Source organism: Durotheca rogersii (assembly GCF_024521655.1).
Source record: "Durotheca rogersii strain YMJ 92031201 chromosome Unknown GGS23scaffold_7, whole genome shotgun sequence".
Taxonomy (NCBI): Eukaryota; Fungi; Ascomycota; class Sordariomycetes; order Xylariales; family Xylariaceae; genus Durotheca; species Durotheca rogersii.
This window is the reverse complement of record NW_026251238.1, coordinates 984,550-1,001,842: the sequence shown is the minus strand read 5'-3', so window position 1 is coordinate 1,001,842 and position 17,293 is coordinate 984,550. Positions and strand designations below refer to the sequence as shown.

General features: G+C 53.8%; 4 protein-coding genes across 4 annotated transcripts; 2 read left to right on the top strand and 2 right to left on the bottom strand.

Moving 5' to 3' along the window:
• Positions 1-3,397: 3,397 nt before the first annotated feature.
• Positions 3,398-6,982, top strand: GGS23DRAFT_595902 (beta and beta-prime subunits of DNA dependent RNA-polymerase; the record flags this gene model as incomplete). Its single annotated transcript, XM_051518395.1, has 3 exons — positions 3,398-3,524; positions 3,583-3,595; positions 3,670-6,982. The coding sequence occupies 3 exons, from the start codon at positions 3,398-3,400 to the stop codon at positions 6,980-6,982; spliced, it is 3,453 nt and encodes a 1,150-aa protein (XP_051372977.1).
• Positions 6,983-7,518: 536 nt separating this feature from the next.
• Positions 7,519-9,036, bottom strand: GGS23DRAFT_604531 (DNA repair protein RAD57; the record flags this gene model as incomplete). Its single annotated transcript, XM_051519608.1, has 1 exon — positions 7,519-9,036. One exon carries the CDS (start codon positions 9,034-9,036, stop codon positions 7,519-7,521), a length of 1,518 nt encoding a protein of 505 aa, XP_051372976.1.
• Positions 9,037-11,009: 1,973 nt separating this feature from the next.
• Positions 11,010-12,366, top strand: GGS23DRAFT_595900 (uncharacterized protein; the record flags this gene model as incomplete). Its single annotated transcript, XM_051518394.1, has 3 exons — positions 11,010-11,232; positions 11,286-11,472; positions 11,523-12,366. The coding sequence occupies 3 exons, from the start codon at positions 11,010-11,012 to the stop codon at positions 12,364-12,366; spliced, it is 1,254 nt and encodes a 417-aa protein (XP_051372975.1).
• A 520-nt stretch (positions 12,367-12,886) lies between these two features.
• Positions 12,887-16,182, bottom strand: GGS23DRAFT_490623 (choline/Carnitine O-acyltransferase). The gene is made up of 3 exons (XM_051514395.1): positions 15,357-16,182; positions 13,300-15,294; positions 12,887-13,238 (listed from the first exon to the last, which is right to left on the bottom strand). The coding sequence occupies exons 1-3, from the start codon at positions 15,772-15,774 to the stop codon at positions 13,093-13,095; spliced, it is 2,559 nt and encodes an 852-aa protein (XP_051372974.1). The 5' UTR covers positions 15,775-16,182; the 3' UTR covers positions 12,887-13,092.
• Positions 16,183-17,293: the final 1,111 nt, after the last annotated feature.

The window sequence follows — 17,293 nt, the reverse complement described above, 5'->3', positions numbered from 1 at the left end:
CTTCGACTGCTATACTACTCATAGAGCAAAGGCCTTTGTTCGTCTTGGGGACCCTTTAGATTCTCCCTTATCAATTCAGGGGACCTAGAAGCGGCAGGAACACCACGAGCCGCCAACTCTAATCAGAGGCTTGGATCAAAGCGCGAAGTTGGGGGGCTAGTGGCACTCGAACATCCCGACTCGGGATGCAAATTGTCTACCTACATACACCGATGAACAGGCATAGCCTGGTGGAAGATGATAAAAGTATGAGGAGGTAGCACACTGCCATAAGATACCTGCAATACTGGAGGTACTAGCCAACCTATCAAGGTAGACGGGGAGCGGTGAGCGAAACTACGTAAGTCGAAAAACACCACTCCAGATGCCACCTTAGCGCGTAACCCCGATTCTCCTCCCCCTTTCCCAACTTCAGATACCCCCCGGGCTATGCATCGGCGCACGCAGGTATGACCAACACCCAAACTGGCGTATAAAACAACCTAATCCTTAGTAATTAATCATTAGGGAGAGAGTCTCCATCTGGTCCGAGCCTACCTTCTATGATCGATGCTGTAAGATGGTTCGTTCACTTAGTTGTCTCTTGCTTTAGTTCGGCTGCCCAATGTGATGCCGCAGCCAGGAGACTGCAGCCGGGTGGCGCATTTTCCTTGCACTTGGTGTCGTCGGACTGAGCCTGGATATTTCCGACGGTCGCGTATGCACGTACACAATTGTGTGCATGGGCGAGCTTTCGTTGGATAGAGTTCCTCCAATCTGCATAAGGGATCTGTTTGCTGGCACACAGGTCGTTCAGCATACTCATATATGGATCCAACTCGACGCATTTTACCCGGTCCACTGGAGCTAAGACCTTGGCAGTACCAGAGGCCGTCGGGAGTCGCCACTGCCAACGCGCCTCAGTTTGTATGCATATTTGCGTCTATGAGTAGACCTGCCCGCTATCGAGGAAAATGATCCAAGGCGGATTCTTTGATGATGCTCAGGACAATACGCTGAGCCGACATAGTAGTGGACGATGCAAGTATGTGTTGCGTGAGGTCAGATCTAGGGGGGTTTTATTTTATTTTATCAAGCGTCTGCCTGGTCTCCCTATCCACCTAGCCTGTATCCTAACGAATGCCGTGTCGCCTGTCTGCCACCTCTCGGCGTTGCAAGGTCTTCCCCATTTGAGATTTCGGATCGAGCCTAAATCTCATCGCCTGCAAGAGGGGTTAACATGGAAGGTAGGCAGGCAGTATCAGGGACGTTCCCCGTGACGTACTACTGTAGGTACCTACCTACCTTAGGAACTTCACATCGCTACAACCACAGACTAAAGTGTCAGCTGTAAATTACAGTACGTACCCAGGCACGCACCTGGGCTCGCTTTCATCGACCGGCGCTACTTACCTCCTAAGGCAACCTCACCGACTTATGCCTAGGCCCATCTGTCCTAGTGGAGTCTGCACGTCACGCAGTCGGCCTTGGGGAGAGAAGCCTGAGGAAGGCGAAAAAGGGAGAGGGGAGCTCTCTACTCCCCGCCGATGAGCAGCCTGGGTCGCGATGTGCCTCAACAGGTTAGGTAGTTAAGCTTCAGACACGGAAACAAGGCGCGAGATCGAGGCTCCAGATTGCAAACCAGCGATCGCTTAACGGGGGTGTGCTTGGTTTGTGCGGGATGCTAGATTGCTAACGAATACTTTATACTTACATATAATTAATATCCTTCGGATGGGATAAAGTAGGTCTGTTGACAATCCCCGACGCCGTGGTTGGTTTCACACTCTTGGCGCTGTGCACCCGCGAGGCGCCAGATTCTCTACCATCGCATTGGTCGGATTCGCTGCTAAGAGGTATATGCCTGTGTACCAAGCATCGGTCGGGACGATCCAGACCTCTCCTTTTTCTCCCTCCGCATCCCACCATGGGGACAGAGGGGTGATACCCCTTCCTGACCACTGCACGGCGATCGATCTGCCAGCACAGAATTTCCATTCTTGCATCGACTCTGCAGGAAAAGCGCTACACCAGCCGTGATGATGGGATGAGGGGTAGCACCTCTTTCCATCGATGATGACGGATAGAGGAGGGGCAGGGAGGGGTTCGGATGGCGCAGTCTGGTAGCTACCTCCTGGCTGAGCATGGCCTCTATATTGCCCCTTGTACCTATGAGTACGTCCTATGAGGAGGCAGAACACGATGACTTTTTATGAAGAAAAGCGGACATGCCTCACCATTGGAGAGGCCGGGCTTGGCAGACTGTATCAACTCGGCACCATACCTACCTACTCACACACAACCCCCCCATCCAATCGACGACGGATTTACCTATGAGTACCTACATGACTACCTAATGTACCTAAGCATATCACACGCCCACCGTGGGCGGCTTTGGGTACCTGCTAAGCACTGCAATCAGGTAGCTATATGCCTGCGTTACTCTCATGCATGGCGCAGGTTCCCCACTACCTACCACCTAGACTCTGTGCCGTGGCGCGCGCGCGCGATGGGCAGATGGCCGTGATATGTGATATGCGTCTCGGAGCAGGCCGCCAATACACCAAAGAAAGCAGTGTAACCCCTCGCGAAGAAGAAATGCAATCCAACGAGCCACGGTCGGTCGGCATTATGAGATCGTAGGCATAAAGCTGCTGTGAGGTTCCACCCCCGGTATGTAACGATAGGCGAAATGAAATCTCCGGCTTTGAGATGTTCCCCATTTTCGATGGGCGATAAGAGGCGTCTACCACTTGATACGCCATATCTCCATGTCGCATCACGCACTTTGAACTTGCCCATCTCCTAGAGTCGGTTCCTCATCACCTACCATCCTTTCCGCACGATGCAGAGTAGGTTACCCGGGTGTCTAACCTGAGGTGCCATCGTTGATGTACCTATGCAACCTATATAGATGCATCCTAAGCTACTTTGAACCGCAAATCCGGTTGGCGTTAAAAGTTGGCATTTTTAATTAACTGCGTCACATTCACCGCTTATCACGGAGCTAGGAAGCTGAAGGCAACTGAATTTGCACTGTACCTACTTTAGGTACCTCTTACCGCAACCTACCTCCTTAGGTACCTTAGGTACCTAACCTCTTAGGTGCATTTTGGCTTGGTACCTCTATGAGGCGGCACCAAGGGCCGATCTCGAAGTACATATGTACATCAGGGGGCATCCACATCTCTCAAGGCGGGTGACCAATGAAGACGCGGACAAGCTACCTAGGTAGAGCTCTCGGATTTTTGTTGTTATTTTTATTTTTCAGTCGCTTTGGTGGGGGCACTCGCAACCTGCAATCATCACGGGTCCCTCACTCACTTTGTCATCAGAGACCATTACTTCCTCGCGCTACCTCACCCTCTCCCCGGTGCATCGCGTAACAAGAATCCCACAGCAATGCCCGATTTCCAGGATGCCTTTTATCGATGACGGCTTCGAGGCCCTCCTGGAACCATTCTATAACGGCAAGAAATTAACGGACCCCATCTCCACCGTCGATGACAAGAACCAGCTGCTCCCTGCGTTCCTAAAGGTCAAAGGTACGTTCGCCAGCGCCATCGAGGTAATATATGTAGCTTTCTAACCTGCAAATCGTAGGTTTGGTGAAGCAGTATGGCTCTTCTTTTCTTATGCCCTACGAACAGCCGTGGTCTGCGTTCCATGTCGCTAATCGCCATCCCCCAGGCATATCGACTCTTACAACTTCTTCGTGGACCACGAAATCAAGGAGATCGTCAAAGCTAATCGCACCGTGAGAAGCGATGTCGACAGCAGCTTCTGGATCGAGTTCATGGACATTCGGGTCGCGGCCCCGGATCGCTCCGACTTCACCGAATATAGGGTTGAGAATGAGATCACTCCTATGGAATGTCGCCTGCGGGATATGACATACTCCGCCAAGATCCTCGTCGATGTTGCTTACACTCGCGAGCGGCAGAAAATCATCCGTCGCGATGTCGAGCTAGCTCGCATGCCTGTTATGCTGCGGAGCAATAAGTGCCGGTTATACGGCGCGAACAATGCTCAGATGGAGCTCATGAACGAATGTCCGCTTGATCCCGGGGGATACTTTATCATCAACGGGACAGAAAAGGTCATTCTTGTCCAGGAGCAGCTGAGTAAAAACCGAGTTATCGTCGAGGCGGATGAGAAAAATAGCATCATTACGGCATCTGTGACCAGTTCCACCCACGAGAGGAAGTCAAAGACCTACGTCACTTTGAAAAAGGACCGCATCACCCTACAACACAACGTTCTGGTTGAAGCTATACCCATCGTCATTATTCTTAAGGCTCTCGGTGGTCTTTCCGATTTCGAGATCATACAGTTAGTCACTGGTTCTGATGGGAGATTCCAGGACGATTTCGTGGTCAACTTTGAGGAGGCAACCAAGGTCGGCGTATTCACCCAGCAGCAGGCCCTGGAGTTCATCGGTGCGAGGGTGAAGATGGGTGGTAGGGGGAAACCGTTTGGGGGCCAGCAACAAGCTCGGCGTGGCAACATCGAAGAAGGAGTCGATGCACTAGCTAACATCATTATCGCGCATATACCGATCGAAGGCCTAGACTTTTACCCGAAGGCCATTTACATAGCTCTCATGGTCCGTCGGGTGCTCATGGCCCATTACAACCCAAAGCTCGTTGACGACAGGGACTTTGTGGGCAACAAGAGACTGGAGTTGGCTGGGCAGCTCCTGGCTTTGCTTTTCGAGGATCTTTTCAAAAAGTTCCTCAACGAATTGAGGATCACAGTCGAACACGCTCTGAAGAAACAGCACCGAGCCGTTGCGGTAGACCCTTTAGTACAAGTCGGCGCACAGGGAAAGCATATCACTGAAGGCATGAATCGTGCCATCCAAACTGGTAATTGGAGCGTGAAGCGATTCAAAATGGACAGAGCTGGCGTGACGCACGTATTAAGCCGCCTCAGCTACATCAGCGCTCTCGGCATGATGACTCGCATAAGCAGCCAGTTCGAGAAGACGAGGAAAGTTAGCGGGCCTCGTGCTCTACAGCCATCGCAGTGGGGTATGCTCTGCCCTTCGGATACGCCTGAGGGTGAGGCCTGCGGCTTAATCAAGAATCTGGCCCTTATGACACACATTACTACCAACGTTGATGAGGACCCAGTCAGGAGATGGGCGTTTACTTTGGACTCCGGGGTCGAACCTCTGCGATGCTTTTCAGGGGCCGAGATACACAGGAAGGGCACCTACATTGTCTATATCAACGGGACCCCTTTTGCCTTGACTCGGTTTCCAAAACGTTTTGCCGCCAAGTTCCGCACCATGAGACGCCGAGGGTGGATCTCTCCGTTCGTCAGCATCAACGTTAACACTCACCTCTCAGCCGTGCATATCGCAACAGATGAAGGCCGGATTTGTCGGCCGTATATCATTGTGAAGAACGGCGAGCCCAAAATAAAGGAGGGCCATCTGAGATTGCTACAGGCGGGTAGAGCAACATTTGACGACTTCTTGAAGCAAGGCATTGTCGAATATCTCGATGTCAACGAGGAAAATGATACGTTGGTGGCCCTCTACGAAAAGGATATCACCAAAGCGACCACGCATCTCGAAATTGAGCCATTTACGATACTCGGGGCTGTGGCCGGACTGATTCCGTTTCCGCATCACAACCAGTCTCCAAGAAACACATATCAATGCGCTATGGGCAAGCAGGCAATCGGAGCCATTGCGTACAATCAGTTCAACCGGATCGACACTCTTCTTTACACTCTTGTCTACCCCCAACGGCCCATGGTTATCACCAAGACCATCGAACTAATCCACTACGATAAGCTACCCGCAGGGCAGAATGCAACCGTCGTTGTTATGTCGTACTCGGGCTACGATATCGAAGACGCCCTCGTACTGAACAAAGCCTCTTGTGATCGTGGATTCGGGCGGTGTCAGGTCTTTCGCAAGTATACTGCAGAGCTACAGAAGTATGCGAACGGTAGTCGCGAGAGGATTGGGGACAAGGACCCATCACAGGCCAAGAACAGCGCACTCTCTAATGATGGCTTAGCTGATGTAGGATATTTGGTTAGGAATGGCGATGTTCTCATCAAAAAGGAAAGCCCAGTGGACGTGAACCCGGTGGCCGGGCTGGGAAGACGGAATGAAGAGTATCGCGAGACGCCGCTATCGTATCGACTAGCCGACCCGGCTTATATCGACAAGGTCATGATCACGCAGACTGAGAAAGAGACGCAGCTCATCAAAGTTCAAACCAGACAGACGAGGAGGCCCGAATTAGGCGACAAGTTTTCCTCTCGGCACGGCCAAAAGGGCGTCGTCGGGATCATCGTGGATCAGGAAGATATGCCATTCTCGGATTCGGGTCTCGTGCCTGATATTATCATGAACCCCCACGGCTTCCCGTCTCGCATGACAGTCGGCAAGCTACTTGAATGCTTGACTGGTAAAGCTGCGGTTGTCCAAGGACGGAAAGATTACGGATACGGGGACGCGTTTAGGTCTCACCCACTTGAAGAAATGAGCAGGGAATTGGTGAATGCGGGGTTCTCCTGGGAAGGCAAGGACTACTTTACGTCGGGCATAACTGGCGAGCCGCTTCAAGCCTACATCTTCAACGGTCCGATCTACTACCAGCGACTAAAACACATGGTACAGGACAAGATGCATTCTCGTTCGCGCGGCCCCCGTGCCATCCTTACCCGTCAACCTACGGAAGGACGATCCCGGGACGGCGGCCTGCGTCTCGGAGAAATGGAGCGCGATTGCTTAATCGCATACGGCGCTTCACAGCTTCTTCTCGAGCGGTTGATGATAAGCTCGGACGCAGTCGATATCGATATCTGCGAGAGGTGTGGTCTGTTCGGCTACAAGGGTTACTGTGGTACGTGCCGGAGCAGCAGGGAGGTGGCCAGGATGACGATGCCGTACGCTGCGAAGCTTCTTATCCAAGAACTGATCAGCATGAACGTCAGCGTGCGCCTGCAGTTGGAGGACGAGTTTCCCCATCCACGATGATGTAAGAAGTATTGTAGACACTATGAACTTGTACATATATTGGCGTCGGACTGGCTTGGGTCTCCCGGTCTCCCTGTTCTAGCATTTGTATGCTCCGGAAACGTGTATCTCGGCATGGGTTTTGTAGCATCCCCCCCTCACTCGGAGGGACGTTGATAGTGTCGAAGGGGATAGTCGATTTGTGAGCGAGCAACATGAATTCGTAAATTCATGCCATGTTTCGTATACATTATATCCGTCGAGATCATTTGGCAGTGGCACTACGCATATGGAGCGTAGGAAGCTAGACACAGTTGTAATGAACCATTTCAACATGCTCGTCCCCCTCCCTTTGATTCCGTTCATATTTGTCACCAAGGAAACTCTATATCGCTGACTATCGGTAAATCGGTAGTATAGACGCCTACGTCTCCTCACGACGATACCAATATTCGAAACAATACCTACTGGCTCGCCGTCGTATGACAAATGCTTGCGAGATATATCCTACCATGCACATACAGGTATACAGGATGCAGCCAGCATGCGTAAGGGACCTAAGTATCCTGAGCGTCCGTCTGCGCTGCCTTCTCTTCTTCTCTTTCGCCCTGCTCCTTCTTCTCTCCTGCCGGCCCGCCCGCGGCCCTCAGCCCGCCCATCGTGACCTCGAACTCGACGGCGCCGTCGATGCCCGGGCCCGTGCCGGCGACGTGCGGCGCAAACACAACCTTCACCCAGCGACGCCAGGTCTTCAGCGTCGTGGTGCTTCCGCCGTCCTCGTCCGCGACTACGTCTTTGCGTCCGTACACCGGCCGCCGGAACAGGACGACGCGCGCCGCGATCTGCGTCGACCACACGAGTCCGAGACTCGGCGTCTTGAGGTTGTGCTCGTGGCTGAAGTCGTCGCCCCACCCCGTGAACCATCGCTGCTGGTGGTCGAGAAGCAGCGCCGGGGGCGCCGGGGGATCTTCAGGTGGTGGCTCCGGCATGCTGGAGCGCACGGGAATTTCTAGCTGCTCGGCCGTGCTGCCACTCAGCGGGTTGGTAGCAGAGAATGGGGGCGGCACGGGCCCGCCCTTGCTTCGCGCCGCGAGCGGACTGTCCTGTGACACGCGCGGGGACGGAAACGGCGCATAGGCGCCGCCGCTGCCGACGCCGCTCTTAGGGGCGAAGCTAGCGAAGCGGTCGGCGACCTGGTTGGCGACGACGACGGCAAGGCCGTGCTTCTGGGCGAGCTCGTGCAGCAACTGGCCGAGACGTGCGAGCTCGTGGCTGCGGGCGGCCATGTTGTTCTTAGACGAGGCGGCGCCGCGTTCGAACTCGGCGCGATAGTTGGCGGCGACGGAGTCCAGGACCAGGAGCCCAATCCCTCGACGCGCGACCTCGACGGGGACCTGGTAGTTGAGTATGTGATCCTGGGACTCGAGGTCCGGGGTCACGGTCGCGACTATGCCATCTAAAGAGGGTTTGCCCGCGTTGGCGGAGGAAGACGCGGAGGAGAGGCCCCGAAGATAGGGGTGATGCGCTAGGATCTGGGATAGCCGGCGCGTCGAGAGTGGCGCCTCTGTCGAGATGTAGAGTGCGGGACGCCCGAACCCCCGGGGCGGCGGAAGCTGGCACGCGAGAAGGAGGGTAAGCAGGAATTGGGTCTTGCCGGCGCCGCTTTCGCCCGTGATCTCAGTGACGTAGCCAGCTGGAACGCCGCCGCCAAGGGCGCGGTCGAGACTATCGTCTAGAGTGCTGATGAAGCGAAGGGGCGTGGCAAGGAGCTCAGTGCCGGTCTGCTTACAATTGCCGCAAACTTCGACTCTAGAGTCACTGCCTATAGTGTGCGGCTCATCTTCCCGCCGCTGCTCTGGTGGATCTGAAGTACCCAGATCCTTATGGAGAGCATTGAGCACAGCGGCGCAGAGGCGCTTGACGTCGAGTAGTGGTAGCTGGGTACGCTTACCGATGTCGGCGACTTGAAGTGTGAGGAGGTCGCTGGTGCTCAGCTGGTACTTCTCTATGGTGGGCAGGAGGTTCGCGTATCGGCCGACTGGGAAGTCTGGCAGGATTCGCGCCAGATCGGTCATGTCATCTCATGTTACGAGGAGACGCCGCCACACCAGCAGCACGTGTCTGTCCTCGCGCCGCTGTATAACTTCGCCCGATGTTCCCTCGCGACAGCTGACCTCAGTGGAGGGGTAGCCACCTAGCTAGTCAACAGGTTCCAGCTGAGGCAGAGGATAAGCAGCCAGAAAGATGATACCTGAGGTAGGGAGTTGAGGTGTTATACCCAAGTTGGATTGGTAATCTAGATACCTATCCAGCATTTGGTGGGCGAATCAGATCGCGTCAGCGGATCCCGCAAGTAAATACGTGTACATGTAGGTACTTAAGTATATAGGTACTTAGATATATAGATACCTAGCTACACACCACTATGTACAAACAGATGGGTAGATATATACAAGAACATATTAGTACCATCAAATGATCCCATAGGTGCCTAGTACCTCCTTTTCACTAATGCTCATATACAGGTAGTACCTTAGGTAATTACCTTAGGTACCTAGGTACCTGCTGCTAGGCTAGGCACACGGATACCTAACATGGGTACTGCCGCTACGATACCTGTTCCCCTAAGAGGTGCCTAACCTCCTAATACCTCATTCATACTAGCCTCATCACCACAGCAAGGCGGTACGACACCATGATGCTTACACCGTATACCTACCTCTTATTCTGTAAATTGCCCGCACGCCGAGATGTTCGTCGTGCCAGGCACATAATATATTAGTCTCCGTCCATGCGACCTTCATCAGCTATCCATCTTCATCCGTCTTGACAAGTCTATCTAACCGTCCCTCCGATACGCCGGCATACCATGCATAGGTACCTAAGTAGGCATCCTACATGCATTCTTGGTTGCGAGGACAGCACGCGTTGCGAGACCGACACGGCAAGCCACCGACGACTGGCTGTCACGCTGGGCTTACCTGGCTGCCCTGACCTCGAGAATCAACCGATATGGCATGGAAACTGGGCTCCAGGTCAGATCGGCACCCGCGTTTGTCCCGAGACTAGGGCCGTGGGTCTAGATGTTCAAACGGTGCCGGCCATGGTGGTTCTGGTTCGCTACTTGGGACGCGAATGGCTCCTATATGTAGAAAGCCCTACAGATTTCGTGAAGACGAATGTGCGTGCGGCTAGCAGGATGCCGCATGTCCCACCTGTCGCAACGATATCCCCAACGGCTTCGGTCTCGAACTGGGAAGCCGACATGGGATGTCCATCGGGGGCCATTTCCAGCCGCAAGCTAGCGTAGGTACGCAACCATGTGCAAGTTGGCAACCCAAGCACATACTAACGGGGCACGCGAAGGAGAACTGACCGATCGCCAATGTCGATTCGGCTCTGTTTGCGTTGAAGGAAAACGCTTACCACGTCATCTCTGGACGTATCAATCCCTACATATGTAGCACCCCGGCTCCGCCTTATTAGGCCGGTGTGGGAAAGAAAGGGAAATTTTCGACGCTTCGGGGCGTCGCGCGAATCTTCATGCGACCTGCGTATTGGATATAGCCGCTTGGCGCGGACCACCACCTTTTTTTCAGCTCCTGCAAACCGTACCGCACCTCGCAAGATCTTCATTGGCCAGGCAGACTCGCGATGCTTGGCGTTTAATCTCCTTATGCGGAAACAGGATGGCTCAAGGCTGAACCGATACTTCGGCTTATGTGTGGACTAGCGGAATGGGATCCTCACTTGAATGTGGCCCTACGATTGCCGCCACCGTTCGGATCTGCTGGATACGTCGGCCAAGGGGTACTGCGATTCGCCCAAGACCCTCTTCTTCGTTTGCGGTTTCTATGTACCGAATAAAAAGCTAGCGGTGGCCCTCCGCCCGCGCTCGGGGTTCCATTCCTCCTTCGCTTCCCCAGGTGACCATCGTGGTCTGTGGCATCTCCAAGATCGAGTAGCTCCTCTTAGTGCTCGAGACGGGAGAGTTAGCAACCGCCACCCAGGTCGTGTTCTTAGGTCCCTCGCTCCTTTCCGCATCGTAATGGCAAGCCTCTTTACTACCGTGGTGTTTATCGCCGCCGTTCGGGCCTTGGCTCTCGATGGGAGACTACCCCAGCAAACCAAGGCTCTCGAACCGAATCCAACCTTCAGCCTGCCCGAGGTCACGGAGCCGCCGAGTCTCAAGGGGCTTGTCAAGAGACAGAACGGACAGACGGTTCTGATAGGACCAGATAACACGTGCGGTTTCGTCAGCGGCCGACCTGGTATTGAGAACTCTGGGACGATGGCCTGCTTAGATAGCTGACATCGATGACAGGGGCTGCATTTACTTGCAATGGTAGGAGCGCAACCTGCGCCCTTGTTACAACATCGACGTACGGCAGAGTCGCTTGCTGTAACGGCGGTAGTTGCGGAATTCGCGCTACGTGTATCGACTATAGAGACTATGTGCTGTCGAGCGCGTGCGACAACGGATGTGCTGCGGACACTTACACTGTCAAGTGGTGAGTTTCTGATATGGGGAATGGCTAGTACCGCACTCATGTCTCGACAGTACCAACATCGCGACCCCCTATTGCGGCACGGTCACCTTCTTCAGTGGCATCATCGACTACTACTGCGACACGTCAAGCTATTCGACGCCGCAGCAGATTTATACAACTTGGAGTGGCGAGAACGACGGCCGAATGTTTACCCCCGTTGTCGTTAATCTAGACGAGTCGATCACGACCCTTACGACCCCATTGCCCGGTGGTGGCAGCAACAGCGATGGAGAAAGCTCGTCGAGCACCGCTCCTCCAGTCCCAACGCTACCTGGGGACAACTCCGGAAGCTCTGGCTCCTCGGGTTCATCCACGAATATTGGTGCAATTGTCGGTGGTGTTGTGGGAGGAGTTGCCGGGCTCGCCTTGATCGGGCTGGGCATCTTTTTCCTAGTGCGTTACTCGAAGAAAAAGGATAACGCCCCGCCGCAACAGCTTGCTCTCCCGATGGCGCAAGCACCTGGACCCGACGTCCCCCCAGGGCCTGGTGGTTTCCAGCAGTCCTACAATCCACACTACAGCCAGCCATATCCGCCGTCCTACCCACCGCAGCCGTCATACTACACCGACCCGACCAAGCCCGGCGGCCTCGCTGCCGCGCCCGCCCAGCTACCGGATAGGAACGGCTCCACGAGCCCCCTCTCCCAGCACACGGACAATCGACAGAGCGCGCAACCGACGAGCCCAACCTCGACCATCAACTCCGGCTGGCAGCAGCATCCGCCACAAGCCGCCCCCTACTCGGGCCAGCCCTCTCCCAACATTCCACCGACGGTACATGAGGCTGGCGGCAACGCCGTTGGTGTGCGCGACTACAACGCGAACCATCACGGCCAGCTCCACGAGCTGAGCTAACCTCGAGCTGGGCCCGATTTACACTGGTAACATATTTTGTGAGATCTACATGTCGGGGCTGGGCTATGGAGCGGTCGACGTCTTGTTTGATCATGGAACGGACTATCGCAGTATTGCATCACGGGGGTTTTCTTGTTTCCTTTTCAAGCGCCGGTACTGATACGCTCCCTCGTGGTGAACCCAAGGTGGGAATTCAGCACGCAGGCCACGAACATATAGATAACATAAATGAGAGCAAATTGGGCGTGCTACGGCATCTAGGAGATGGACCTGCTGCATCATACCACAAGACCCCCTAGAAACACTAATTGGCATTGCCTTGTTTGCTCCTAGCCACGCTGTATGCTGTGCATGCGTGTCTATTCCCGCCTGCGGTCGACGTTACTTTGTAGCCGACGACGTCCCGCTCTAGGTTGCGCAGTCGCTGCTAGATGTCACCTATCCTCATCCATAGCCACGGTGTCATGATAGTCACTCAATCACACAAGGTATCAAGAACTTAATTCGGCATGTGCTAGAACTACGAACGACCTTATGCAAAGGTTACTAAATACCATACAAACTAGACAAAACCAAGCCGAGGCAACAATGCACGTTTCCACATATGCGGGCACAACCATTCTCCGTCTTCTCCTGCCCCCCATTGGGGGATCCTGTTGGTCGGCAGTCGTGATATGTCGCTCTCTCTCGGAGACCATCGAGGGTGGAAGTAGAGATACGTGTCACTTAGTATTCGACTAGCCGTAGCTTCTTGCCAATCTCTCTTCTCCTCGCATTCGCGGCCGCCCTCTCCGACGCCTTCGACTCCCCCTCGAGCGTTTCGCCGCGAGCCTTCAGCGCCTGGAGCAGCATCCCTGCGTCGAAAAATCCATCTGTGACGAATATTAGTAAAATTAGATGGGTGTTCAATAATGGTGGTAGGGGCTGGCTTACACCCCCCCAGTTCGTCATCCTCGCTCATCATGAGACTCTCTTCTGTCGGCGACCGCGTTCCCGTAGAGGACCTCGTTTGCGACCTGAGAGTATCCATGCTGGTGATCATCCGTCCTCGCGCTTTAGGACGGTGATTTGCCCTCCTCGCCTTTTCGGGATCGATCTCGCGGGCCCGAGTTTGTTTCGAGCTTGTAGACTTGCGGTTCGTGATCCTTAAGATCCGTCGGATCTCGAGGAGGTAACCGTCCAAAGCATCGACGAACCGCTTCGTCTGGCGATGCTTGCTAGACACACATATACTAATGCTGTCGTCTTTGATTATATAGCCGATGCCGAAACCGCCCCCGGATGTCGGTCCGAATCCGAACTGGCGTAGGGAAGGGTTGCCACAATTGGACGTTGAGAGAATGGTGTTGTTTAGCTTATCCCACCCGCCGTCCGCGAATATCGGTGGTACAGGATGCGCATCCTGCCATCGCGAACTCGTGCTATCACCGCGCTGGCGCGTCCTGACTTCCTCGCTTGTTGATAAGATGGAGTCTTTACCGGGGCTGCCAATCACGGATCCCCGCTCCGAGTTTTCAAGTGGGCTCGAATATCCGATACTGCTGGACGAGCGGCTGTTTTCTTCGTCCAGATACCTTTGCCACACACAGAATAAGGCGTAGAGGTGTCGATCGCAACCTCGTCCTTTCGAGCATTCCCTAGTGCTGTTGACGTGCTGTTGGCACGCCTTGCGCAAAGCTTCCACCTTAAGCTCGGCCGGATTATCCGCCCAGAACGTCTGGACAAAATTGACCGACTCCTCCGAAACCGTTCGGACAGCTTCGGTCCGACCGCGGAGGTATGCCTTGGTCATGGCCGGTTCGTAGGTACACTCAACACGGCCATAAAGCCCATAGTAAGCTGCTTGGAAGGCCATTTGGACGAAAGCGTCAGGTGAAAAGCCGGCCGAGGTGATATAGTTCTTCCCGTAACCATTGAAGTCTAGGCATTCGAACTCATTCTGACTAAGTAGGTCTGCTAGCCTGGTTTCGGCGAACCGCACAGCGATGCTAAGCTCCGGCGACATGTCCCATTCCAGTTTATGAGGGGTAGTAGTAACGTCTCCGAAACTTTCGGGATCGCGTTTTGAGGGATCAGGACTGACCGTCTTCCAAAGACTCGGGGCCTGGCCGTTGATGGTTCTCGCGAACCGGAGGATAGTGTCCGTGTAGAGGTCGCTGGCGAATCTGAGTACGGTGTGTCCGTCTACACCGGTATGCTCGAAATTTATCCCTGCGCTCCCGTTCTTGCAGACAATTATTTGGAGTTTATCGTACCATCGGTTGATACAAGTACCAATCTGTACTCCCTTCACAACCTCGTTCGTACCGCAAAGCATATTCTGGCACAACGCAGCTGCGGTGGCGGGTTCGACGTAGTCGAGACATAGCACGAACAATGCCGAATCAACAATGCCGAGAGAGTCTGCGTTGTTGGAGCCCTCCTCCTTCGTAAGAATATCTCTCAACCCTGACCAGGTCTTCCGGTTTTCGGTACTCAGTATACCAAGAGCCCCCTTAGCAACGTCCTGTATGGGCGTTTGGGCCGCGTCATCGATTATTGTCTGAAGATTGATAGAGAGGTCCTTCTCGCTCATGATAAGGTCCGAGTTATCGTCGAGCACGTCAAACCAATAGAATTGGCCATGGCATAACACAACAATGTGTTTCGAGTCTGGATCCTGTTCGATCTGGCAGCCATTTTCTGTTGGCACCCGAGCGGTGCCGAACAATCGTGAGTATTGATACATATCCAAAGGAACGCCCTTGACCGTATCTGGAGGCAACTCTTCTCGGCGAACGGCTCGCACGAACTCCAATGCCGATACGGCGAGAGAAGCCGCGCGAGTGACCTGGTTATTCCTCGCGGGAGTCGGGTCATCTTCTAACAGGAAGAATGGATTCAAGTTCAGGACGACAGGGTTGTCGAAATTTAGATACGAATCATACCCTACGTGCGTATTAGCAAAGTTTTTTCTTTCCTGTCTTTCATTACGGAGGGGTCGGGCATACAAAACTGCTCTATATAGCTTGTCTTTCCCACTGCGTACTCCTGTAGCTTCCTCTGAAGATCAGGCCCATCCCCTTTCAGAAACTCCTGGACGGCGATAGTTGTTTCGGCATGCTCCCTGGGGCTCTGTAGTGGCTTCAAGGCCGCCAGAAACTTTTTGCATGTTTGCTCTAGTTCTGGTATAGGAAGCTTGGGTAAGCTGTCCTGGCAAGCAAATGTGATACCGCCTTCTTTTGGTTTCTCTAGAATGGTTTCCATGATCGGCGCTCGACTTCTGAGCTCGGGGCTCGCGGGCCTTTCCCCCGTATACTCCGGAATCGAACGAGGAATCGACGCTGAGGAGCTAGCACTGAGAGTCTCGCCTAGAGACTTTGGCATAGCAAATATACGAACTTGAGTAGGCATCCTGTTAGCCCGCATCCAGCAGCTCAGGTGTATAAGGGCGAAACGCAGGTGCTGATGTTCAGGCCGCGCAAGGCTGTGCGGTAGAAGTAATGACAATCTTGAAGATAGTAAGGCGGCATTCCCACTTGAGGTGTATCCTAGCAAGAGAGGGAATGGTATAGAGCCATGGCGAGATTGGGGAGGGGGACACCTTTGAATAAAGAGGGAGACTACAAATCATCCGCGGGAACAGGTATTGAAAGGGGTCCAAAGTCGATGGGTTTATTGAGAGGGGGGGTTCCACAGCACTGCGGCCCGAGACTGCCATGTAGACCGAAGAGCATGACCAATTGTCACATGTGTGAACGTAATGTACTTCTAGCTAGGAGGGGTGCCATCCAGCGTGCAATGTCACGGAAAAGTAACATGATTGGTCATGGTGTATTGAAATGGGCTAGACACTCATCCGTAGGACCGACGACGTCTGATTAAGACGCAAGGAACCTGACGATCTGCCGAGACTTGGGTAAAGGTATCAGAAATGGGGTGGAATTCCACGTACCTCCAGCCAAGGCAGCAGCTCCAGCGAACAGCCGGACGAGCTACGTCCAATATTGAGACCGGTGTTATACCACAATTTCGCGCTTATTAGATTTATCAGACGACTCGAAGAGAGGACTTATAATCTGACGCCAGTTACCCCGTCTAGAGTCATGTTAGCACATTTATATAGGGGAGAATCATAAGCAACTGCATCAAATGATAGTTTTGGTTCCACATATGGCTAGACGCGGAACGAGCGAGGGAGGATGATGTCGAGCACGGTGTGCGAAGAGAGGGAGGCGGGGGGGGATGGATGAAGGGAGGGACGGAGGGTACCGTAACGTTTGGAATCCGCCCGGCCTGTTGCAGTGGCGATTGACGATTGCCAACCCCACGGGGTCAAGACCCTCGCGACTTGAGGACGACGTAACGAAGATTCCAGGTTGTCAGGTCGTGGGGTGGACTTCGGACCAGTGGATGGTCTCTGGTTGGGTACTCGGGGAAAAGGGGACCTTGCATTCCTCCCAGGATGTAGTAGTAGTAGGAGCCAAGATAACCCACCTAGTTTAGGAATATTAGGAGGAAGAAGTAGACCCTAATTTGAACGTATCCAAGTATGGTGCCACTAGTCCAAGAAGAACTGCTCTTGTTGTGGCGACTGATGAAAATGGAGCCCCGCTTCGAGTGTCGTCGGCATAGGCGACTGAGAATGTCTCGCGTCTCGCGTCTAGAGGAGCTCTATTTTGGAATCGTATTGGTATAAAGCTTAAAAGAAGCCAGCCAATGTAACCCTGAATGACGATGCACACCTAGGCTACCATAGGACGACAGCGGGGAGACGGAGCCGGGGGGAGGGCCAGGTTACGCGCTGCAGACCTGTGACCCGGGAATCTCCTTAACTGGAGACCTGCACCTCACAAGCGACCTCTAGGCGCCCAAGAAGACTTGTAATATAGTGGTCCGTAGAGATCGTTGTAATATCGTTATCGTGTGACGCGGGACAACGACGAGG

What these genes read in the sequence shown, in the direction of transcription:
- GGS23DRAFT_490623 (XM_051514395.1), bottom strand. Translation starts at nt 15,774, where the DNA reads ATGCGGGCTAACAGGATGCCTACTCAAGTTCGTATATTTGCTATGCCA. An exon ending in AAGCTATATAGAGCAGTTTT is followed by an intron (nt 15,295 to 15,356) that starts GTATGCCCGACC and finishes ATACGCACGTAG; the next exon opens with GGTATGATTCGTATCTAAAT. An exon ending in GGATGACGAACTGGGGGGGT is followed by an intron (nt 13,239 to 13,299) that starts GTAAGCCAGCCC and finishes TATTCGTCACAG; the next exon opens with ATGGATTTTTCGACGCAGGG.